The 25,498-nt window shown below is 39.4% G+C and overlaps 1 protein-coding gene across 3 annotated transcripts in view; it reads left to right on the forward strand.

The window, feature by feature from the left end:
- ZNF652 (zinc finger protein 652) overlaps nt 1–24,853 on the forward strand; it is a 35,273-nt gene extending 10,420 nt beyond the window's left edge. For all 3 annotated transcript variants that reach the window (XM_075036383.1, XM_075036381.1, XM_075036382.1), the window contains exons 2-6: nt 12,722–13,866; nt 17,301–17,448; nt 17,754–17,869; nt 19,172–19,316; nt 19,777–24,853. In XM_075036383.1, the coding sequence (XP_074892484.1) occupies nt 12,961–13,866; nt 17,301–17,448; nt 17,754–17,869; nt 19,172–19,316; nt 19,777–20,288 (1,827 nt within the window). In that variant the 5' untranslated portion in view covers nt 12,722–12,960 and the 3' untranslated portion in view covers nt 20,289–24,853. The remainder of the gene's footprint in view (nt 1–12,721; nt 13,867–17,300; nt 17,449–17,753; nt 17,870–19,171; nt 19,317–19,776) is intronic.
- The last annotated feature ends 645 nt before the right edge of the window (nt 24,854–25,498 follow it).

Genomic DNA, 25,498 nt, shown 5'->3' on the forward strand with positions numbered 1-25,498 from the left:
GCAAACTCTGTTTAAACACCCTTGTAAGTGAGTAAGCGTAAGTAAAATTATATACCATCCTGAGTCTTTGCAGGATCTTCATTTTCAGTATTTTGGAAAGTGGGTGGGGTTTGCTTATAACTCTGAAGTAGAATTCATGTAGCTCTCACAACTAGTAAAAAGCATATCAGACAGACTTTCCTAGTTCAGTTGAAACATTCATTATAACCTAAACTTCTAGTATCTGATTTCCAAATTACCTTCACAAATGCTTAATTTTCCAAGTAATCTTAAATTGGTGATTTTTAGGTTGCTGCTCCCTCCTGAAAAACAATTGCATAGGCAGTGAAACTCTGGCGGTAGCTCTGGTGCCAGCAGCTTAAACTCATTAACACAAGCAGCTTGCATTAGTTGCCTTGACACTTTCAGACACCCTTCCCTGAGGAGGTTTCAGACTAGTAGTTTTCACTCAAGAGAAACATTTAGCTATGCCGAGCAACTACCAGCACTTTATGCTGTATTGCTGTGCTGTTTCTGTATTTTTAAGTTTTGAAACTTGAATCTTTCAGTGGAAAAGTGATTTTAGGAGTGTAATGTGAAAGGCAAGCGGGCCTGCTTGAAGATAGGTTAGTGGAATTAGGATCCATATTAACATTTGAGGCAAAACCTGTTAAGCCAATTTCATTCTGTCCCAGGTACTAAATACAAGTGAACAAAAAGTTTTTCAGCTGGAATTTTGAAAGAATATTCACGGTAACACTGCGAAGACAGATGGCCTGGTAGGATAAGGTAGTAGAGCTTTTCTTGTTTTTTACAAGCGGAAAGTTTTATAGTTGCAAATTTACAGACAAGCATCCATTGATCCACATACCTTCTTTTATGGGAATGTTGTACACAAAAAGTTGCAAATATTTGAGTTGGAGCATGGCTGAATCTTGCAGGTGCAGAAAGCTTACTAGAACTTTGCTTTTCCTATGGCTCACTAGTCTCTTGGAAGACAGTAAAAATCTGTTCTGAAGTCCACAGTTGTTTGCAGGTCATGCTTATTTAAGCCTTTTTAGTGCTTATGTGATGAAAAGAGAGTTATGGAATGTGTCTTAATAGTGCTGTCTGAAGACACATTACATACGGTGACAACTGTGAATTTTAATGGCAGAAGGCAGACTATTTCTAACAAAAAGCCTGATTGCTTTTAGTGTCCAATAGCCTAACATGTAGCAGGTACTGTCAACTACCTGTGTCACTGTAACATTTTTGGATATTTTTTGCTACATATGTTTTAAAGAAGAAACTCTCCTTCATACTTCTGTGGGCTTTCTGGTTCTGTCTTTTCTAACAAACTATACTGTTTCATACCATGATGGGAGCTCTGTCCTTAATTCCAGTAACTTTCCCTTTTTTTCTTTTTCAGCCTAGAAAATTTGAGGTGTTTCTTACATAAATGATGGGGTCAGATGCATTGCCATTCCTCAGTATATTTTATATGCTTTCTCACTGTAGTAAATTCTCCAAGTTCCCTGTTAAGTGACATGCACTGTGCTTAGATTTCCTGTGTTTTAACTGCATGTCACTTTATGAGGGGCTTATGTTGGCATAGGTGTTTGACGTTAGGACAATACAAGTTGTGGTATATAGATGTGACTTCAGAAGTCTTGAGCAGAGACAGAAACATGCCCGTGTCATGTAATAGTAAAAATGGCTGCTGAGAATCTAGTTTGGTTTATTGTAATGTGCATGTGTTGAATCATTCATTTCACACTTACTAGCTGCAGGACAAAATCTATTAGTCAGAGTGAAATGCCATACTGACTGCAGTTTAAAGGTCTGAGAAAAATTATGTCCTGAATGTAATTGCAACTTTTTGCCAGGCAGTTTTGTTTTAACACATACCTGGTTGCACTTTTCTTCTTCCACTTGTACCTTTCTAAATTCATTTCAATACTTCTGTTTTCCTGTTTAGTGTCCCCTCACCTTAGGCTTTCTTTATTACAGTTTTCTACTGCCTTTTTTTAAACTTGTTTCCTAAAGTAGGCTGTTTTCTTTCCCCTCTTTTAGATTTTCATGGCCTTTCCTCTAAGCTGCAGATTTCTTGATGAAGGATCCCATCTTCTACTTATCTTTGATAAATTACCTAGCCCACTTATGCTGCTATAAAATAATTTAAAATAATCTCTCCTGTGCACAACCAACTTCTATTATCCCACACTCCTAGCACTTTAAATTCAGACAATAAGATGGAAGTTAATTATCCTTGCTGTCAGCGGACGCTTTCTTTTCTCACTCTCCCTTTGCACAAATAACCCCAATCTTACTGAGATTCTTACTGAGATGCTATTCCCTGTCTTGCTTAGGAAGTTAAGTAACCATTGTGCCTTTTTGCCAAGAGGGAAAATAAAAGTTTGGGGTTTTTTTTCAAGTGTTTTCCCTCTCATCTTGAAACTTGCTGGCTGCTGTAAAGGCAGCATCTCATTGCTGAGATTTGGAACTCGTGCACCACTGAGTAGGTCCTGAGGTGGTTTCTGTGATACTTCGTTCAGAGCTTTGCCAAGATGTGGATTTGACTTGAAGCCTATAACTCTGATCCTACTGTTCTTAAATCTGTGGTTTTAGATTACAACATGTCAGTAAGGAGAGAGAACTCATATCTAAGAATGTTTTCATAATCATTAGAAACTTATTTTTAAATGAAAGCATGAGTTATGCAAAGGCTGAAGTCATTTCAGAAAAATTCCTGTTTGCTACAGGTTCTTGAAAATACATTATTTTTTCAACCTCAATTCTTAAGCATCATCCTCAGATTTTTTTCCACAAATTTGTTACTGTGCTTCTGGTTCTCTTACCTTGGTATTTTGTGGAAGGTGAAAGCCAGATTGCACCTGTAGAACAAATTGATTATTTCAGGAAGCAAAATCTTGGATGGTGGTATTCATGAACTTGCACAGTTAGCTGGTTCAGAGAACTGATCCAGCTGAAAAATTATCCCAAGGAATGGTTATTTTCCAGGCAGACTGATTTCCCAAGGCATCTCGCCTTGCAACCATAAGAATGCTGGTGTTGGCATATAAATAGGGAAAGAGTGTACTGCCTCCTTTGGCAGCCACACAGACTTAGATCAGATTGAAATGAACAAGTAATGCTGGCCTTCACTGATAATTGTCCTCACTTTGCCCAGAAGGAAATTTAAATACAAAGCGGAGATAGCTTTGTATTTAGCTGTATTGCCCATAGCTGCATAATGAATTAGAGGGAAAACTGGGAAGAAAATCCACTGTATCAGTGGGAAGAGCGGGTATGCTTGAGAATTGCAACTGTAAAACATGTGAAGGTTGAAATGAACTGCTGCTGTGGTACAGTGTCTGTTTTGGTCACGCATAGACTTGCTGAACAGCTTTATATCTCCCTGTCTAGTCCTGGTAACTTCAGGGAGAACGCTGAATGTACTTGCAAAGGTAGAATATGTGCAAATAGGAGTTCTGTTGAAGTATTGTTACTTGGTTAGCATTTCTTGGAAGTTGATAAATCTGTGTGTTGTTAAATGTGCTTTGTTAAATTTGGTAAATATTACAAAAGCAAGAAGGTCTGTTTTTCTGAAAGTTTACATTATGTATGCATCTAAAACAAACTGTGTAATGTTTCAGAAGATTCAGTAGCTCAAAACGAGACAGTAATTGGCAGTGGAAGATAACCATACCAAATGGTTATTCAGGGTTTACAGGAGCGTTGTGACATTGTGCAAGAAGAAACACTTACAATAGTATAGTTTTGGTATTGGCACATTTAGACTTTTGTCAACAGTAGATTACTTAAACTTCTCCTGGTGATTTGTGCTTGCATGAACGTACGTATCATCTTTGTATTAACCACAAGGTTAGCCGGGCTTGATCCGAGTAGTGTTTGGCGATTCAGTAATTAAAACGCTGCTAGAAGTTATAAAACTGAAACTCTACAGGCACATGCAGGTGTGGTTTTGTGGGCAGTTTGAAAGGAGATGCTAAGAGAAGCCCAGGTAAGGAAAAGTAGGGAAAGCTCCTTGTGTTAATTCTCCATCAGCACAGCATTTACCAGTACCAGAGTGGTGAGTCATGCTCCTAGCTAGTGCATCTGCCACTGTGCAGAGGGCAGTTGTGCAGCTGCTGCAAGCTTTTTTGTTGCTATGGTGGTTTTTACAAACTTGTTGCTGGTTTCAAAGTCAAAATTATCTAGTGTGTAAAGAGCTCTAAATGAAAAATGGAGAGGATTTTAAACCTATCCGTAAGCACATTCCAATGATGTGAGAAGAACAAACTTTATTTTGGAGAGATCAAATTCACACTTTGTGAAGCCAAAGAAGATTTTGCGATTTAAATCTTTTTCTACTACATACCACTCTCAGCAAAGTTCCAAAATATTTGCAGGTTTGGTTTTTTTGGTTTTTTTTTAAGATAAACTGGTAGACTGGAAATGAATCAAAATGTTTTTTAAAAACTACATTAAACTGTGACTGAGGGACTCTGTAAAGCATGTGTGTAACATCATGCTCTCGGCTCAGATGAGATTATTTTAAACGTTCCATTATTACACTGTAAAAGATAAATGATACAGGAGCACGTTACACGCTGTGATGTGTAGTACAGGCTGGTCAACAAAAAGCTGTAAGCAAATAAGTGAACCTCTCTGTGAGTTTTCTTGAACTGAACCCTTCTTTAAAAAATACAAAACTTGATTGTTACCTCCATTCTACATATTTGCAAAGGTCTCCTTTGGGGCTTGCTAGGAGAGGAGGTAAGTCTATTCTGGATATAAAAGTTTATTATTTCTTGCCAAGTTGGTACTGTCAGCTTAAACCGAGGAAAAACACCTTTCCTCCAGAATAAATGTCCAGGTGGAAGTTATACCTGTCAGCTTTACTTTGTGGACAGACCATTTACATTTTTTTGAGCTCTCAACTGATCACATCTACATATTTAAAGACACTGATAAACATCTAGTGCTTCTTTCTCCACTCTTCCTCTCTGAGAGGGAAAATGCTAACTTTTGTTTCCCAAGGTACAGATCTTGATGATAGATTTCCTTTTTGTTTTCATATGGCTTTGTGTGTAGCCTATATTGTTAGTGCAATCACCTGCAATCTTAGAATAAGTTTGGTATTTAATAAGTGTCATCACTGCCGTCTATGAATATAAATGGCCGGTTTAAAATCTTAGTGCAATTTTTACTAGTCTTCAAGATATGTGAGCAGATAATGATGAAAGCAAGTGTTTTTAAAGCAAAAAGGAATCTTGCCACTGAACAAAGATGAAAGCTAGGCAATAAAAAGTGATTTGGAACAAAGAGTAGGCTAATGGGTGAAACAATTGCCCTTCAGTATCATAGCAGTGGGTAGTTTTGAACTTCTGGCACATATTTTGATGAGTATACAAATTTGAAGGGACAGATGATCTGTTAATGTTGTCATATGAGGCTTTTTTGCTTCATATATTGTCTTCAAGTTACCAAACAATTACAGAAAAGTAATAAATGTGAAAGGTGTATACATGTGAATGACTACTGTTAAGTGGCAACTACCTGGTTGTGGTTTAATCTTGCTTTCTATTTTTTGCATTGAAAGATACAGATGAGGCACAACAGATTTGAATACAAGGAAGTTCCTAATTCAGTCACGTGTTTAATTTTTATATATTTAAGGTAGTAGGAAGAGCTTAGACTTTTAATTTGACTGTATATCGTGGTGTACTAGAACTTCTTTCAAGATGGTTTTGCCTAGTAAAAGAAAAATGTTGAGGTTTATGGCTGTCATAGCTAAAACTAGTTCATAGCCAATAGAAATCTTTCAGCTTATTGCAAAAGCTGAGGGATTATAATGCTGCTGAATTCTGAAATGGCAACCTTTTAAACTATTTTCAGTGGAGATAATGCTTGAAAAAATTCCAGATTCACGGTTCTGGAAATCACTGGTTTGAAAGCTTTTGTCCCTCAAACCAAACTTCTAGATAGAGCCAAATAATTCATCTTAAGAAATGGAAAAAGCCTGAAGGTTTTTTATCATAGTTTTTATGTTTTAGCTGCAGGATATTATATAAGGCATTTTTCTGGAATTGGAAATATGGTCTGCTTCATTTTCCATTAGACTGTTAAATACTTACAGGCAAATAGCCAGCTCCATACAGTGAAAATATGTTGCCTGCTGAGTTAGCGAGATACCTATCATAGATTATTTTAGGAGTGGTCGAAAAAAGTAACTGGATGGTGGGACAGTCTAGATGCTGTACTGCGTCTTCAGGCTTTCATATACCACCCCGTCGAACGTACTTCTGCCCAGACCTTTACTTCAAGAATTAGACAGTATTTATTCACTCTCCAGTCTTTTGTTTCTGTGCCAAGACTCGCTGCAATACTTTCAGTTACTGCCAGCGTTGTTGGGTTTTTATGATGTGCATGTCGGTTTGCTTAGTTGTACCAAGACTAATCCATTTGAGACAGAGATGCCCAAATATGTGGCATAACTTTAATTTCACCAAAATACAAGCCACAGTGCCATACACCATTTTATGTCTAATCTTTTATATACATTGATGGGAAAATCTGTTTCAAGTGACTTTTGAGCTTGCAGTGAAGAGAGTTATGATTTTTCTGTTTTTCACAGAACAGTCCCAGGAATTGCAAATGCTGTTTCTGAATATCCTCTTGCCATGTTACACCAGATTCCTAAAGTCTGTGTCAGCTGCACAAAATTGTCCTTCTGATACAGTAGATAGGATTACTCTTCCCTCGTTTCCTTTGTAGCTCTACTAAGCGTGAACCTATTACAGATACCATCTCTTAGATGGGTGTTACAAGCTGTCCCTTGAGGTCTAGCAGATAACAGACTAGGTCATTAGTAGCAGTCAGTCTTTTTATTTTGCATTTACATGGGTAAAGGCAGGCTTGAGTACTTACCCATAGAAATGCAAAAACTGTGAGGATGTGCTGACTATGGCTCTGTCTTGACATAAAACTTACCACTTAAGAACATATTTTCAGGTTTTTTGCATATAAAGCAGCTGAGATTCACAAGAAAGGAGTGATTGTACGATGATATAAATAATTCCCTCTTGTGTTATAGTCCTGATTACTATCCGCTGACATGATGTAACTTGTACCAGATGTGTTTTCCCACTAACTGGGAATTGCTGTGCCTGTGCACTATTCTGTTTCATGCACCTGTTCTTCAAACTGCGCAAGTATATTGAAACCTTTTTTTTTCTTGTCCTCTGAAATATTGCTCATGTGTTGAACTGTAGGTGACTGGACCATTTTAGTCAAACGTTTTGTATTTTCACATTGCAATCTCTAGTTATTTCTTGCTAATATGCTTTTCAGAATTCATGTTACCTACGGATTTCCTAGAGCGGAGTTGTAGTGAGAAAGCATTAATGTTTTGTTATTTTTAGGAAAAATACGGCAGAACTTTGTGTTGGGCAGTATACTTAAAGCTAAGTTGTATCTGTGTAATGAAAATTATATTTTTCTGATGCATTTTCTTGTATTTCTGTCCTGTCTGCTGATGAAATTGATGACTTGAAATTGATTAATGGGTAACACTGATTAATATTAACAGAGGCAAAGTGAAAAAAATCACATTTATACATTTACATCTACATTTATACTTACCAGAGTGATGCATTCTCTTATCAGCCTTCCAAAATAAACCCATGCCAATTTGTCATAGTTGTAATACTTCTTCTGTATCCAAATAATGTGACTAGTAAGTGTGAAAGCATTTAACTTAAAATGGTACTGCCCTTTAGAAAGGGTTGAGCTACGCTAGCATTCTGAATTCACATAGGTTTTAGCTGTACTAGAAATTTCTACCTGATGAGTAGAAAGGAAGCGGGGAAGCTGGTGCTCCAGTTTTGGTTAGAAATTTGGGTGGTAGCCAGACTGTAATGTGCCCCAGGTTTGGCATAATGTTGGAACTATGTTTAATTAATCCCCCCAACCAGCAACCACTGTCTTACTCCTGTTCTGAGTATAGTTTCTTCAACAACTACTTGACTAGTTTAAAATTGGCCCATTATCTTAAATAATGTAAATTATTTATTTATGCACATGGTCGTTTCACCACTTGTAAACTGAGTGCAAATCTGGTTGCCCCAGGACTTAATGGAGCTGCTGGATTGTAGCTTCCAACAGAAAGGTGTCCAGGATCCTTAAAAACTTCAGATTGTTAATGTGTATGTAAAATGGCATTGCCTTTAATTATAACACAGTTATTTTTTTCTTAACTTTTTCCAACTGTAGTCTGAGAGAAGTCTTGTTTTATGGAAAAGAAAACATCAAATTTCAAGATGATCAAACTTCTAAATGGTAGAGTGGAAAACCTGTTAATTCCCCGCAATGCCTCTTGATTGTATCCATCTAAAAGCTGCTGTTAAACTGAGATCTGTCTGCTTCTAAACTGAAAAGGGGAAGAAAAAGAAGTTTTGGGGGTTCTCTTGTGTGATGTTACAGGTCTTGTGTTGTAAAGGAAGTGTGCAAATAATTTGTGATGCTTGTTAGGGTGCGTGGTATTTCAGTGCCGCAGTGTTAGCTGTGGCTCAGGTTCCCCCACGTGTTAGGTGCTGTATACTTCTGGAGAAATAATTTTGTCTTGGTGTCTTGTGAGCTATATTAAGGTTGAGAACACTTCTTACTGTACCAAGTTGGAAGTGAAATCTAGTACAAGTGGCTAGTAAACAGAAACAAAAACTTATATTCTGTACCTGTCTTGAAAGGCTGTCTTATAACAAAGCAAGAAAATAATGGATGGCTAATAAATTAATGCATTTTTAATGTGGGACATTGACTATCGCAATCTCTTCTTTCATAGTATTCACTTTTCATGCAAGAAGTAGGTGAGCTGCGGGAAAGCCCCAAGCTCTTACCCTTCCTCTTCTTTTTCCTTGTGGTGTGAGTAAAACTTACACAAGCAAATGCCACTGATTTGTGAATTGAGGCGCGGGTATTTTTTTTAAAGGAATTTTCTGGTCCTTATGGCTATCTGGGAAGAGTGGGGGGAACTTCCAGATGTTAACTAAGTAATAAATCAATACAGTGCCGTCTTTGTGTCAGTAGACAAATCACCCTTGTGCCTGCAATGCTTCTAGACTTGCCAACCTACAGCAAAGTGAGTAAGACCAGCGTCTGTCAATTTTCAGAGCTAATATTGATAACTTTTCTACAGGCAGTGATTAAACTGGTAAAAAATAAAAAAAATTAGGCCACTGTCACATTGACCAGGAGTGGCAGGGTCATCGCTGGTTGTGGAGTGCCCCGAAGTGCCTCTTCTGCCCTGTTATGGGAGCCACCAGAAACATGCAGGCAGAAAGAATGAGCAGTTAAGTGTACATCTGTGGAGCTGGCAGCCTGTTTGTGATAGCAGGCAAACAGCTGTAGGCCATGCAGGGGTCAGTAGCTCACAGGGAGCCTTGATAGGCAGAGATGACTGTGCAACCACTTGACTTACTACAAAAGCTGGAAGAAGCTGTGTTTCTTTACATCAGTGTCTGCTTCTGGCGGATGCTTGCCAGAAGTCAAATCGTATGTCCTTGGCACAGGTTAGACGAAAATATGAGATAGCCAGGCTGTCAAGCTGGTCCCTCTCTGAGGGCAAACTAAGGACATGTAATTTAAAGTCATTAACCTCTGAGTATATTGTGCTTGGTCTGTGCTGATTTCAAGGCATCTGTTGAGCCAAAGTTGGGGCAGGTAATTGTGCTTGTGCTCTCTGCTATAAATTGTTCTATTTTTAGTACAGATAATGTGAAGAAATGCGGTTTTTCTTTACCAGTAGCGAAAGCATTGTATGAAGTGTTGCTCCCACATACACATGCTTCCTCCACCTACACATTTGTCTTCAAGTTTTTTGTACTTTTTTCCTGGGTTTGAGCCTTTAACATTCATAGGCTTGCAAACCTTTCTTGTATGGTCTTTGATTGCAAGTGTTGCATGCACCTCATAGAGTCACTCTATGCTTGTAATACAGTTATTCCTCAGTTTTATGTCTAGATAGGCTTCTTCAAAAATTGCTTCGAAATTGTGTATCCTTTTTACATTTTAATCAGAACCTGTATTTCTCCCTTTTTGTATTATGGCTGAAATTCATTCTGTGAGCCCAAGCTGTTTAGCAGCTTTGAAAAAAAGTGGATTCACCTTTAAAAAAAGGGGGGTGGGGCAGCAAAAATAAAAACACCCAAATGCTGCTTTCTTACATTTGGGATTAGAAACTTAAGGGAAAAAATCTTCCATTATAATATTTTGGGCAGTATTTAAACTACTGTCTCTCAGAACTGTCAGTAGTCTAGTAAGTATGTTGATGGTATTAAATGTATAAAGAGGGCTTTGCTTTACCAGCTGTTTGACTGTTAAATAATGTTGTTCGAAAGTTGCAGGTCCCTTGAGGGTAGCAGGCGGTGTATTCAAAGTGAAAGTAGGTTACTGATTCTGCAGAGTGAAGTGGTTTTAAAACCAAATAGCTTTGATAACTCGGAATAAGCCCCTTTGTTGTTTTTATTTGAAGTGGTACTCTGTTCATACAAAGTGGTTTATTAAATATTCCTTAAATGAGCAGAGGTGAAATGGTGGCAGGATATGTGAAGAGAATATTTTGACATTCAGTAAATGGGGGGTGGAAGTAAAGCTTCCCTTTCATGACAAGTTTTTTGCTTTTTCTGGCGATCTAGCAGCAGCATTCTGGTAGCCTTCCTGATTTACTTGTGCAGCTTGCGAGAGATGCTTAATAGGCTGAGGAAATAATTGGGTATCATTTTCTATGTGACATAGTGATTTTTCTGAGCTCCTGAATAATTTATTACAATTTGTTAAAGGAAAAGCTAAACTGGATTTCATCGTGCCCACTGCTTTCTCAGGGCCTTCCTCGGTATAGACTTGTTAATTTTGGCTTGCAATCACAACCAGTTTATTTTATTATTTACTAGCTTTTCCATCTGAATATTACTTGTGATCACAAGCCAATGTTAACAACCCATCTCCACGTATTTCCTGTTCCAGCTGGGTCTTGGTGCTCGTCTTCCTGCCTCACCTCTGGAGCTGGGAAGCTGGAACCTGAGACCCTGCTGAGCGTGGAGCAAGTATCCAGCAGCAGGAATAAACCCTGGTGTTGCGGTGCTGTGAGTCTCTCTGCAGATCACTCTGTCAGCCGTCTGCAGGGTGCTTTTTGAGTGCATTTGGAAATACTGGAGTACCGTTTAAGAATCTGCTTTTAAGCTGGTAATCGGACAACTGGTTATTGGTCTGTCACTTTCCCCAGCATGTCACTTCACAAAGATTGTGGGCAACAGTTCAGTCTTCTTTATTATTCAAACCACTGAGACCATTGGTAGGTTCATCTCCTGTTCAATTAAATTCACTTCAAAGGGGGAAATTTCTGGTGGAAGAGTAAAATAGAAACTGTAATATACAAATCATATGAAAACATGTTTGGATGGAAGTTACCACATTTGTAGTGTGGAGGGTATTTTAACTCACTATGATGTGGAAGGAAATTTATTATAAAAATCCATGTCTGTAATACTGCTTTAGGTTGGTTGGTTTTTATTGTTGCTTCAAGAATACTACTAATAAAAATGGCCATATGATTCTGCAAAATCCAAGTGTTTTATACCTGTCTGCTGGACTTAGCCCAAGCTTATAGCCTCAAGGGTATGTTCAGATTCTGATAGTGGGGATCCGGTTTTCTTCATTTAGCTGCTCGATCCATCCATTTTCTGTTAGGGCCCTTGTCTGTCCTCTAGTCATGGGATGTCTCTTAGGCTCTGTCCTTAATTCTCTTCTTCTGCACCCTCTAGTCACAGGTTTAGCTCTGTGTATGCTGTTTGGTCAGGAGTTCCAATGTATTTCTGATTTGATCTGCACAGCCAAAAATCTTGGCTTGATGTTGTAATACAGTGCTACCAAAATCTAATTGTCCTGGTGAAAAATAGATGTGAGAGACTGATTACTTGTATTCATTAGGGATCACGTGGCTTTTTTTTTGCAAGAGGAAGTAACAGTGTCCCGGTCAAATTCCAACTTGAATAACTGCAAGTGAAATTTAGATGGGCAAATGTAATATTGTTTGGCTACTGCATTAAGGAATAAGTAGTTGGGGGAAGGGAGAATGAGACAAAAGAATAAGTGCCTTAAATCAAGAGGCTGTATGAGGGATCTCTGAGGTGGAAACAAGCAGGGGACATGGTGTTCTTAATCTGATTTAGTGCTGCAAGTTGAAAATGTCTCCATTGAAATTCTTCATGCATATCTACATTAATGGAATGTTGTCCAGTATAATATGTCCTCTTTCTGGGTAAGGATGGGCTCCTTTTGGGAGATACAGAAGGAGAAGAGGTATTTCTGGGGAAGTATGCACCGTGTTTGATGGAGAGGCATATGGGAGTAGAGCAGAGTTTCAGGGCCATCAGTGCTCCCGAGAGTCCAGGAGAAACGCAGGTCAGCATCTTGGCCCAGCGTTGAGGCAGGTGGCGGTGATCTTTGTCAGGTGGAGAATACTCATTGCCTTGATGAGTCTAGTACCAGTTCTGATCCCCACAAAAGGTGCATGTATTTGTACTTAACTGCCAGTTTTGCTTGAGACAGTGCTATAGGACAGTCCACGCCCAGCAGATGCAGCTCAGATAATATACCCTGTGCTTTACCCCAGTTGTACAAACTCAAAACAAAAGAATTTGCTGATGATTTTAGTGATTTTTTTTTTAATTTATTTTGTTTTCTCTGTTGTCTTTTATAGATAAAATGTTCAACGGTTCATTGGCAACTTTCTCCAGAAGAATAATTACTACTGCTCTGCTCTTGCCATAATACCAGAATTCTGTGACCTACACATTAGTGCTAAACACCGGCAGAGAATCGTATTTTGTTCATTCTGTGTAGATGGAACAGGCATCGGTCTTGAGAATCCATCCTGATTCAAAGCTGCTTACTTGGTTTTCTGGGATTAAAGGTGCTCAATGAATTAGGGCCCCCCAAATGAGTCAAACAGCCAATTCTTGCCAACAGTTGGTTGAAAACTGTGCCGCACATGCAGGGATGGCGCAAGAGGACAGTCGCCGTGGTCAAGTGCCACCCACGTTTTATCATGGTGCCAGCCAGGAACTTGATCTGTCTACCAAAGTATACAAGAGAGAGTCAGGAAGTCCTTACTCTGTGTTGGTGGACAGCAAAATGAGTAAACCACATCTCCATGAAAGAGAGGAGCAGCCATATTTCAGGGAGAACAGATCGGTAGGAGAGGTCCGGGCTGTGAAAGAAGATAGAGAAAACTCTGACGACTCTGAGGAGGAAGAAGAGGAGGAAGATGAAGTGACTTACAAAAGGGAGCAGATTATAGTAGAGGTAAACCTTAACAACCAAACATTAAATGTATCAAAAGGGGAGAAGGGTGTCCCCTCCCAGTCCAAAGAGACTGCTGTTCTTAAGACCAGCAGTGAGGAAGAGGAGGGTGACAGTGGGGAAGAGGCCACTGAAGACAGTAATGATTATGAGGAAAATGAGAGGCAGAAGAAAAAAGAGAAAAGAGTGGAAAAAGTTAGTGTTGCACAAAGGAGAACAAGGAGAGCTGCATCTGCTGCAGCAGCCACAACTTCCCCATCACCCAGAACTACAAGGGGTCGTAGAAAGAGTGTGGAGCCCCCCAAGCGTAAGAAGAAAGCTGCAAAGGAGCCCAAGGCACCTGTGCAGAAATCAAAGTGTGAAGAGAAGGAGACTTTAACCTGTGAGAAGTGCCCCAGGGTGTTTAACACACGCTGGTACCTGGAGAAGCACATGAACGTCACTCACAGGCGCATGCAGATCTGCGACAAATGTGGGAAGAAATTTGTTCTAGAAAGTGAGCTGTCCCTTCACCAGCAAACAGACTGTGAAAAAAATATCCAGGTAGGTTTGCTCACCTGCTTGCCAGATTTCCATACCTTCTGTCGTGCCCTGGATACAGCTAGTGGACACTTCAGAGGGGGAAATCTTTTGCACAGACCAGGTTCTGACCGAGACCTTGTCTCTACATATCAACACTTTGGTGACTTCCAAAAGAAGTAAATTGCAGGGAACAGAGTGTACAACTGACATCTGCTTTAGCAGAGTTACTCTAGTATTTAACTACGAGTTGGGGAAAACGCAAAGCTACTTTAACAAATGTCAGACTCAAGAGTAACTGGCCTGAAAACAAGTGCATTTGCAATGAAGTACTTTGACAGGATAAACCCTCCTTCTTCAGGTGCTGAGCACCTGCAGCTCTCGCTAGCTTTAAAGTTCAAAGTGTTTCAGTGTCCTGAAACTCAGTCACAGAGTATGTCCAGGTAAGGTTTCAAGGGAGAATGGAATTATGGCACTTTGCTAGTATGGGAATCAGAAATTTTTAAAATACCAGAGAGGCAAGCAGGTGAGAGAGAAACTAGTGAAGTCAGGATTTGAACTTGTGTTAAAATGTAGCTTTTTTTAAAATCCTATAATTATATACAGGCAATATACAGTAGTGTTCATGTATGCCTATGAAAGTGTACGAAGTCAGGGACTAAATCTGCTCATGAGCCTGCCCTTTTCCCAGTGTAAAAAGTTCAGTAAATCTCACTGATAATCTAAAGATCTCTGGTCTTTCTCACCAGAAGATTTGCAGCTTTTAATTTTATACAACAATGGAAGGCTGTGTTGTAATAGAAACATTTTAAAGTTTAAGTTGTGGAAAGAGTTTCAGAGTTTCTGATTCATCTGCGGTTTGTACTTTGCTCATAGGCATCTATGTTCTCATGTAACTGGGGACACTGTTGTTTTATCTGGCGATTAGAATGTGCTTTTTTTTGCCTTGTTAAACTAGGCACAGTGTTGCCACCTACTTCTGAAATAATCCCGCTGCCTGTATGAAGCAGCTTGAGTTCAATTTTTGTGCAGCTGAAATGTTGAGAGTTTGTAGGGCAACAAGTTTTTTGTCTGTCCAATGAGTTTTACCAGAAAGATTTAAGAGTGAGTTTGTTTGTTTGTTTAATGCTAAACTGAATTGGTATTTGATCCCCACTGTGCAGGAGACAGTTGAAATATTTATTGCAATTTCTCTTTGCTGTAAGATTCAAATGCAGCTCTGTATAACGCTGTTATTTTTCCTTATGTTTCAGCTCATAGGAGGAAGACTGAAGGAAGGAATATAAGATAATGAGTTTTGAGCATAGTTAGTAAAATACATAAACATTTCAGTATGTACTTGCAGTTTTTGAAATAAATACTTCAAAAGTTTAATGTAACAAGGAACATTTAAGTGTAACTGTAAGGAATGCCCTGTCATCCAGGTGGCTCATTCACAGCATAAAATCTTTCGACTTGAAACAGGAATTCATTAATAGTTTGAATATGTGGAATAGAATGGAGAAGTATCCTGTAATCCATGCACACACATGCTTCTGAGGGGTTACATTCCTCTGTCCAAAAGTGATAGGAAAAGAAGAAATTGTAGAAATTGTGGTTTATATCCAGTACTAGAAGAATCAGGTCCAGAAACTTCCCCAAATATTCCCCAAATAGTGCCAGAAGCACCGCTAGTCATCTTCAAGTTCTCAGTATAAGCATATATTCAACAATTATTTTTGTCTGTCCTGACATTTGGAATGTGTTCCGCAGCTGCCTCCTAATTTGTTTTTATTACACTTGGCAAAAGGAGTAAGGGGATATGAAAGTTTTACATTAATGTAAGGTTTAATATGTCAAGGGGGATATGGAGCTTTGTCTAGGAAAAAAAATTGTTTCATTATGTAAGCAGTAATTGAACTGATAAACATGGCTGGCTCCTCTATATTTTTCATCTACGTGATGAAATGTATCTGTTTTTCCACGTAATTTCTGTTTTTCATCCTTTCAAAATTAGCACCTTCACAGAATTTCTGTTGTCACCTTAGACTCTCTGTGTAGTAGCTCTCAATATTAGTGTTCTAAATTACTTGCTGCTGATCGTCAATTAAATTGTAGACTGACCACTTCAAGGGCTCGCTTAACCTTAAAACAAAGGATTTTTGATCATTTCTTAGCATTGCTTTACTCTTTTTGTCCCCCCTGAGGGCTACAGCTTGTTCTTCACATGCCTCCAAGTAGGTACTTTTGGACGCAGAGGCTCTCCTTGGAGTCGGCATGGTGAGCGGTGTACCAGAGTTTCCAAGCCTGCAGAGATTCAAGCACTGTGAAAGCAGCATAACTTGTCTGTGCAGAGAAGAAACAACTCAAGCTGGCAGAAGGCATAGTATTTGCTAGTTCAGCAGTGAACAGCATACAGCCCTTCTTACTTTGAGGGAAGGAGGGTAGTTGATAGGCAGAAAAATGGAAATGTACCAAAAACCCCGAACATCCCAACAGCTAACAAAAAATAACAAGCCGCAATTCCTTCCTCTTCACTTCAAAGATGAAAATGGCTTGGTATCCTCACATATGTGTCTACTATCAAGTTTTACAACTAAGGTTATTCTGGAATTTTAAAAATTGTACATGGATTTTTTTTATCAAGTCTTTAGCAAGAACTAACTATTGGGGGGAAAAAAGAGATGCGTGAAAGCCTCAGGATCCTGCTCATCGCTGACTTTCTGGACATTTCACAGTAGTTGTGGGAACAGATTAAAACATTGTTTGCGTATTGTGATTGTAGACCTACAGTGCTACTGATACTGATATAAATGAAGAGTCAGAACATGAAAGACGGAACTGACAACTTGCTTTGCTGTATGAGCTGTGTACCAAATTCACCACATGGTCAAGAGCTGCAAGATGGAAGCTGTCTTCTGTATAGAGCTAAAAGGAGAGAGCTTTGGCTAGTTCACGGGCTCAGTTAGACCTGGAGTTTGAGGGGTCACAGCACTCCTGTGAAAGCCAGGCCTGGATGTGCAGATGGGTTTAAGGCAACTTGTTGGTGTTGGCCTCCTCCACCTCTGTTGGCTTCTTCCCACGCCAGGGGTTTGGATTCTTCCCACACCAGCAGCATCAGTGCCTGTGAAGTTGTCTTCTCTGTGCTCGCTCCTCAAGGGCTGCATCCAGCCATATATGCTGTTGTGTTTTGGAAATGAGTTAGTGCAGTGGCTGTGGTGCTCTTCGGGTGGCACCAAAATGCAGCGGGTTAACATCCTCTCTAATCCTGCTTGATCTGGCTTTTCTTAGTGTAATTGTTTCAAATGTGAAACAGTAAATGTAAGCTGAAGTACAGTCTGAGACAATATACAGCATATTGATTTGTTTTGGGCTTCTTTTTGTCATGCCAAGAGGAAGATAACGTGGCTTAACTCCACAAACTTGAATCACTGAATCTTTCTAATTTAAACTTCCTTCTATTTATCCCATTCATTCAGTGCGTTTCCTGTAATAAATCATTTAAGAAGCTCTGGTCCCTCCATGAACATATCAAGATTATCCATGGATATGCAGAAAAGAAATTCTCCTGTGAGATTTGCGAAAAAAAGTTCTACACCATGGCCCATGTGCGGAAACATATGGTTGGTGAGTTATTGATTGGTGCTTCTGTTGGTTCTGCCTCATAACGTGTCTCTGTGGTTCTTAACTCATAATTGCTGTTTTGAGGAGAAAAATAATAAGGCAAATTCAGTTGTCTGAGTTTTATCCTTAGCAAAAAGTTCAAGTCTGTAGTACCGGGCAGCAAGGAAAATACCTATGTGTGTACATATGTGTATATACTTACAAGCTGTTCAGCAGTAATCATTTTCCTGCTTGGAGTTGGAGGAAAAAGTTGGTTAAAGAACTGTTTGCATTTGAGTGACCATCTCTAATGTACTGTTGTGTTGCAGCACACACAAAGGACATGCCGTTTACATGTGAAACCTGTGGAAAATCATTCAAACGCAGTATGTCTCTCAAAGTACATTCCCTACAGCATTCTGGAGAGAAGCCTTTCAGATGTGAGGTGAGGCAGCCACTGTTAATATGTTTAGATACGGTAGCATAAGGTATAAAATTAGTAACACTGTCAGCAGGGAATGTAGGTGGAAAGTGAATTGACTGACTTGTAAATGAGGTGCAGTTTCATAAAAATTTGGGGAAAATTCTTCTCCATGTGGAGAGCACAGCAGGAGTGCATCTAGCAGTAGTTCAAACTGAGATGTGTTTGGTTTGCTTTTACTGCTGGCTGTCGTGTTTTTCTCAATGAGTACGCACTACAGCAGGATTTGAATCCTAGTTTTCCCTCGGTGATCATAGCAAAGCCCAATGCAAATTACATTAATCCTCCCTGTCCTGCCCAGTAACTTGAAACAGATAGAAGCGGCGACAGTGAAAATAAACAAATTACTGCTTGCTTTTCACTTGTGGGAAAAACTATTGTCCTCGCTGCAAACTATTGCCTCCTTGAGATCTAAGACAGTGCTCTGAATTTGCATTTCTTAAATCAAGTTATGTGTGTGTTGGGATGGGGGAGAGTATCTCACTGATGCGTTCATGTGCATTTGTGATTGTAATTTTATGCCTGCCCTTGGGAAGGAGACCGTAATGGACAGACTTACCCAGTCATATGTCTGGGGCAGATACTGTCTCAGTCATCTGATGGGGATGCTTGTGGGTATCACATGATGGAGGCAGAGGGGGTGCAGAGCCCTTCCTGTTTCCAGAGCAGGTCTGGTGGCTCACCGTGTCCATGAACTGGGGCACAATTCCAGCCAGACACATGGTAGTAAGTAGTAGTAATGGCGGTAGTGCAGCCAGAGTAGTCTTGTCATAGGGAAAGAAATTACCTCATACCAATAAATAATAGCTGGAAAACAGGCTGGCTTGCTGAAAAGCAAGCCTGCCGTAGAGCTGCTGTTGGTTTTGCTGTGTGAGCAGAGTCCTCTAGTGGAGACATGCTGTAGTCCAGCAGAGATCGCTGGCAAAGCTGCAAAACCTCCAAATGATACCTTAAGCCAACAGAAGCACTTTTCTGTTGGCATAACCGTGTCTCTGCCAGGCTTTTGCCAACAGCTGTGTCAACTAAAGGTTGTGACTGTTCCACGCTCTCTGCCAAGGCTCTTGTGTCAGCAGACCTTTTAGTACAGACCAAATTCTACTCTTACTAAATAATTTAAATTCTGTGTTTGTGTGAGGGTCTCTGTGTGTACTAGTTCAGGTACTATTTACTCCTTCACATAGTACATTTGAGTGCTGTCCCATGACTGCCTTGCTTCTTAATGCATATGGTGCCTGAATATCATGGGTTGCTCTTTTTCTGTTGCAGAACTGTGATGAGAGGTTTCAGTACAAGTACCAACTGCGTTCCCACATGAGCATCCACATTGGGCACAAACAGTTCATGTGCCAGTGGTGTGGCAAAGACTTCAACATGAAACAGTACTTCGATGAGCACATGAAAACACACACTGGTAAGAACTTATCAAAGAAAAGCACAAGTACCTCCAGGACAAAAGCTTTCCTATACTTCCAGCTGTATTCCCTTTCTTGGAATTTGGGATCAAAACTGTTATCCAACCTAGAAAATTAGACAGGAAAGGTTAATACATTACCTTACTGTTAAATCTAACTGTCTGTAGTCCTGTGATTTGCTGTGGGGGAAAATGAGTGGTTAGGCTTACTTCCTTGTTATTTTGGTCAGAAGGAACCCCTTGCCAAAGCCTTATCAAAGATTGTCTCATGCATCAAAATCCAAAGGTGAGAGAGGATTTCATAAAGACTGAGGACTTCTGTGAAACAGCTGTCTCTCTATTTGCTGAAGGTAGCAGTCACAGTAGCTTTTGTAGGATGCAGTTTGTGTGTGTAAGTATGCTGAAGTAAGTATTAGCAGATATTCTGTGCCTAACTGATGGCTGTATCTGTGTTTGGCAGGAGAGAAGCCGTTTATCTGTGAAATTTGTGGGAAGAGCTTCACCAGCCGCCCAAACATGAAGAGACATCGCAGAACTCACACAGGGGAGAAGCCCTACCCATGTGACGTGTGTGGCCAGCGATTTCGCTTCTCCAACATGCTCAAGGCGCACAAGGAGAAGTGCTTCCGTGTTACCAGCCCCGTCAATGTGTCAGCTGCTGTCCAGATCCCACTGTCCACGACTTCTGCCACCACAGTCCCTGCTATAGTGAACACACCAACCACCCCAACTCCACCTATCAACCTGAACCCAGTGAGCACACTTCCTCCACGCCCCATTCCCCACCCATATTCACACCTTCACTTACATCCTCATCCTCACCATCCACATCATCTCCCGGTCCCCCCGGTTCCTCATTTACCCCCTCCTCCAGCTCTTTTTAAGAGTGAGCCTTTAAATCACAGAGGCCAGAGTGAGGACAACTTTCTGCGGCACCTGGCAGAAAAAAACAGTTCAGCACAGCACCACTAACATCTTTGCTTCCGGCCAGCTATTTTTCCCGTTTTATGCACATGGAAACATGCCCTCATGGAAGTACAGAGGGTTAGTTGGTGAGGATCTTTGTCTTTCTCTTAACCCCAGCAGATGGCCCTAATTTTTCCCTTGAATCAGTTAACAAACAAGGAAATCCTGTTTTGGATCAGCAGTGCTCATTTGAATGTGGGAACCAACAGGACTTAAACCCAATTTGCTTGCATTTTACTGGTGACTTTTATAAATTTCAGATACTGAGACTTGTGGAATTTTATAATTTCATATCAGCTGATGAGGTATGCTTGCTTTTATATCCTGGACTTCTGCTCAAAGAGGAGATAGGCCTGGTTTTCTTTGTACTAATCGGAAAGGCTGTGAGATTAATACAGAGCATTAATTGTATCACTGTGTATCGTAATGGATTCTTTTCCGCTTTTGGTGCCGGCTATGGAGTGAGCCAGCCACGTATCACAGTATATTTGAGCATTATAAAGAAAGACAAAAAATTTGTTTGTGTAGCTCTCCTAACACACTCTTTATTTTACTACAGAAATTATTTTAGAGTTTTTTGTATAGACCTATTTAGTAGTCTGTTTCTAAAATGAAATGTATTTCAATAAGCGGTGTAATTTTTTCAGTGTAGCTGGACCTATGTTGTATAATAGATAAATTTTTATAATCATCAAAATGTGATTCTTAAAAGATGCATATAGCTTCTATAGTGAAAATTATTCTTACAACCATACAACTTAAAAGGTGCTTCAGAGAAGAAAGGAACCCAAGAGGTCTCTGGAAAGGTTGCCTCAAAAGTGATGTTGATTTCAGAACTTTATGTAATTTATTTTAGTAGGGATTTTTTTTTTTTTTACCCTTACGTTTCCCTTAAGCTTTTTGGACAAGGACATTGGGATACCGTATTCCTGCTCCACAGGTTTTCTTTAGTTCAGTTGGAATGAGGTATGAGATGGGTTAGAAAGGGGGAGCCCCTTACACGTAGGGACCCGCTAGTTTGGGAATAGAGAGTCACAACAGAATGAGAATCAGACAGCAGAGAGGAAATCCAAGTATCTCAAGTCAGCCAAGCATCTTTTCTCTTTATGTAGGAGAGCCGGTTTCAGTGGCTTTTCATGGTATGATTTTAAGTTGGGGATCATATCAAATGCTGCTCTTCAGATTGCTTTTTGGAATTCCTGGAGTTGTTAGGAGAGGGGAATTAAGTGAGATCATAAATGTGGTGTTTCTGACTGGCTGATTGTAAGACTGAGAAGAGAAGTTTGAATGAGACAATGGTGTTTCAGTTGCATTGTTAAGAAAATACTGATAGCACTGTATGTACCATGTGAAGCTCTATCCCGTAAATGTAATGTGCATAAAATTATGGGATGATTTCTAGGGGTTGTAGTCAGACTTTTGGCAAATCTAAGTTTTACAGTTGTAGAATAGGAAACTTTGAATTGTAGGCATGTCACTGTTTCATAATCCTGGGAGGCAATGAGGGGGAAATGACAAGTTTAGTGCAGGGATGGTGGGCTGGAATGCCAAATGTATCTGTTTTAACCAGTAAGTAGCTGTTATTTTTTCAGGTTTGTATTTCTCTTCAACTAAAACTAAATATAGCAGCATTATGCAATCTAGGAACTTGTTGCCACCTTCAATGAAGACAGAGGCCCAAGGCAATCTACTGTAAGTCCTCTTTTCCTTAAAATTCCTGCTCTTCTGTGCTGCTTTTTAAATCCCACCAAACTATACATCCAGAGATCTTCATAGGCAGATGTCAAACTTCTATTCTGCTTGGTAATGAACTGGGGTTTTGTGGCTAATGGGATTGATTTTTTTTTCAAGATAGAAGAAATGGTGGAAATTCTTCCTAGCGTTCTTCCTCAAGGTTAATGCTGTTAAGCACTGTGTTTTGAAACACCATGTCCTCTGTTGAGAATTAGCTCCTTAGTTTGTTTTTCACCGTTTTCTACCACCTAACCATTGATGTTGGTTTTTTCATAACAAGTAGAAGAAACTTTAGGAACCAGAAAGGCCAATTTTGGCCCAACAAACATACTCATTTTTGACTGAGCTGAAACCCCTTCCAGCATTTCTGAAAAATAAACCAATGGGTTTTTAAAAATGTTTTCTCTATAATATTTATATACACCCTCTTACCTTCTAGAAGAAAAAGCCAGTTATGAAAGTGAATTTACACTCATGATTATGACTGTTGTATTTACTGTGGCTGGTCCGCCCCGGTGGTTCTATGCATTCCACGTCACATTTGCAACCTACATTTCTGTTGTGCCACTATTTTATGGTCAGGCCTGTTATTAAATGATTTTTAAATGCTAAAAAATTCTTGGTAAATCAATTGTATTCCAGTTTTGCAAAATGATTTTCTTCTCAATAAATTTACAGTATTAGGCTGCTATTCAGAATTCTAAAATCTGGGACAGTTTTTTCTATTATTTAGTTAATAGCAGTGATACACCTTGTATTTTTTCCTTCTGAGACTTATGAACTTCCTTTCTGTGGAAGAAGATTAAACTATCTAACCCACTTAACAGTCTGTCATAATATGACATGATGTCAACAGATTCTCCTCATTATCTGGGACAAACATACCGGAAGCTGACATACTGGTCTAAAAGTGTTGCAGTGTGATATCTTATAAAGTACATATATTTCAGCAAGAAAAGGAAAATGAGCGTTACAAAAGGCAGGAAATTCAAGGTTGAGATTTGCTGTGGCTTCTCATTTCTGCATAAATTTGCATTGCATTGCCTTCTACAGAGTTTCAGCAACACTAAGGAATGTATTCAAGTGTGTTTTACTACCTTCTGCTTATGTTGACAAACGATGTGTAAGTTTTTGTATCGGCTTTACTGTATTTAGTAAGTTAAGGAGTTGGTTTGTGTTGCTAAAATGCTTCCTTCAGGAAGAGCAAAGACAAATTATACCAACTTTGGGTTTGGTTTGAATGTTTCTGGAAAGTGGGATGAAATTTTCCTCCCCCCTCCACCCCCCACCTCCCCCCCAAAAAAAGCCCCCAAGCCCCAAAACCATCCTATGGCCTAAGGCAAAGTTTTACTGAATTTTTAACATTGCATTTTTAAGGGGGGAAATACAACAGAATTAACACACGGTTGGGAGGTCAGCATTCTAAGACTGTTCTAAGCAGTTTAAAGGACAGTATCTTTTCTGGAGAAGTTTAAACTGCTCATCTACCAGACAGTGCCTTATCCTTACTGAAGGCATTAGCTGTGCGAGCTTGTTTGTTCAGTGTATTATCTCAGACTAACATATCTTGCTGGATAAAGGTGTGGTGATTATTTGTTTTGTATTGTCATGCCTGCCTGAATTATTGACGCTCCTATTTACACAGCTCAGATACTTCTTAGATGGCCTAATTTGTATTGCTGTGCACATGAAAAGTTACTGTCTCCCACCTTGTATTGCCAACCAAATCTTAAATTATGGACTTCTCAGGAGTCCTTTAAGCTGAATGTAGGCTTTTATCACTGGGAAATTAGTTCATATCTCAACAGTGCAGTCCACCTTGATGTTTTTGTCTTTGCCCTGTTGTGTCTCTTGAGCATGTAATAGCTATTTTCAATTTATTGAAGAGGGGAGGAGGTAGAGCTCAGGATATGCAGTTTAAAAGATAGTGCTTCCCTTTGACGGTTTTTGTCAGTTTTAGCCAGGTAAGCGACAGACCAAGTTTACCTCTGGGCTGAAAAGATTAGTATTTTCGTAACGTGTATTTAATTTGTTGCCTATTTCTTTGCGTTATAATGACCAATGGTGTGACCATCAGTGGGGTCAAGTACCATTTTTTAGGAGTTTGAGAGAGAGGCTGTTGTGCAGGGCTGTTTCTATTCGTGCAAAGATAGTGGTGTGTTGCATTGACACTTTTTGGTTTGATTATTACTTGCAGAGTATGTAGGTAATGTGCCTTTGAGAATATGATAAAACAACGTGCAGCTTGCAGTGAGGCACTCAAGAACACTAATAATGTCAGATTTTTTTCACTCTTGGGACTTGAGCTCAGGGTCATAAAATGTTTAAAAGATTATTTTATCGTTTCATATTTCTATTGACCAATGGTATTAAAAAAAAACCAAACAAACATAATGTATAGCTCAATGAGATGTTTATTACCTACTAGTAAGGAACATCTCACTTGTAAATAGAAGGTGGATCAAATTTCTGGTTTTAGTGTTGTTTTTGGTCTTTAAACCTGGGAGACATGGCTACCTGAGAGATAATGCAGGTCAATTAAATAAACACTTGCCCATTTTCATGACAAAATGAAATGGCAGTTTTTCTAGTCTATTACGTGCAACACTCCGATTAAGATATCACAGAATATCTCAAGTTGGAAGGGACCCATAATGATCATTGAGTCCAACTCTCTACTCCTCACAGGACTACCTAAAACTAAACTGTATGACTAAGATCATCATCCAGATGTTCCTTGAAGTCCTGACAGGCTTGGTGCTGTGACCACTTCCCTGGGGAACCTGGTTCAGTGACTGACCACCCTCTCAGTGAATAACCTTTTCCTGATGTCCAATGTGAGTGATTCTTAATGGAAAACATGACTTTATTCTTGTATCTTACCTGCTTCTGAACTTTGAGCTTTACTGTTTTTCAGGAGTGACTATAGAAGTTCCCCAGATCTCTGTCCTTACGGTCTGGCGATATTATTTTTTTTTTAACAGGCATAATTTTTTGGTGTGATTTTTTTGGTTGGCATAATACATACTGCTGAGCAGAAGACTCCTGTAGAGTTCGAGCTTGGATGTAATCTTCTGCATCCTGGTTAGAAAAGTGTAGAATGGAGGTATGTGTACTTGTTAGAACCAATAGCCACGTGTCTTTGAAGGATGATATTTTTTATGTTAAAGACAGTGAGACTCGTATTACATAGTCTACTGAATAATTATAGATAACGTTATCATGCACTACTTTAACAATTTGGAATTGCCATTTGAGGTTTCAGAAATTGACATTATTACCTACAACCTCATCAGTTCGGAACTGATAAATACCATACCTGTCTAGACTATATAGTAAACCTTCAAGTATTTCAAAAGTAGAAGAAAGGTACATTGAAAATTAAAGACTGTAAGATGGTTTCACCCTTTTACAGTTTAAATTTGAGAGCAGAAGTGTCACTGTGCGAGTTTTGACATGGGCATTAAGATTTAAAGTCTTTC

Source organism: Buteo buteo, chromosome 9 (genome assembly GCF_964188355.1).
Source record: "Buteo buteo chromosome 9, bButBut1.hap1.1, whole genome shotgun sequence".
Lineage (NCBI taxonomy): Eukaryota > Metazoa > Chordata > Aves > Accipitriformes > Accipitridae > Buteo > Buteo buteo.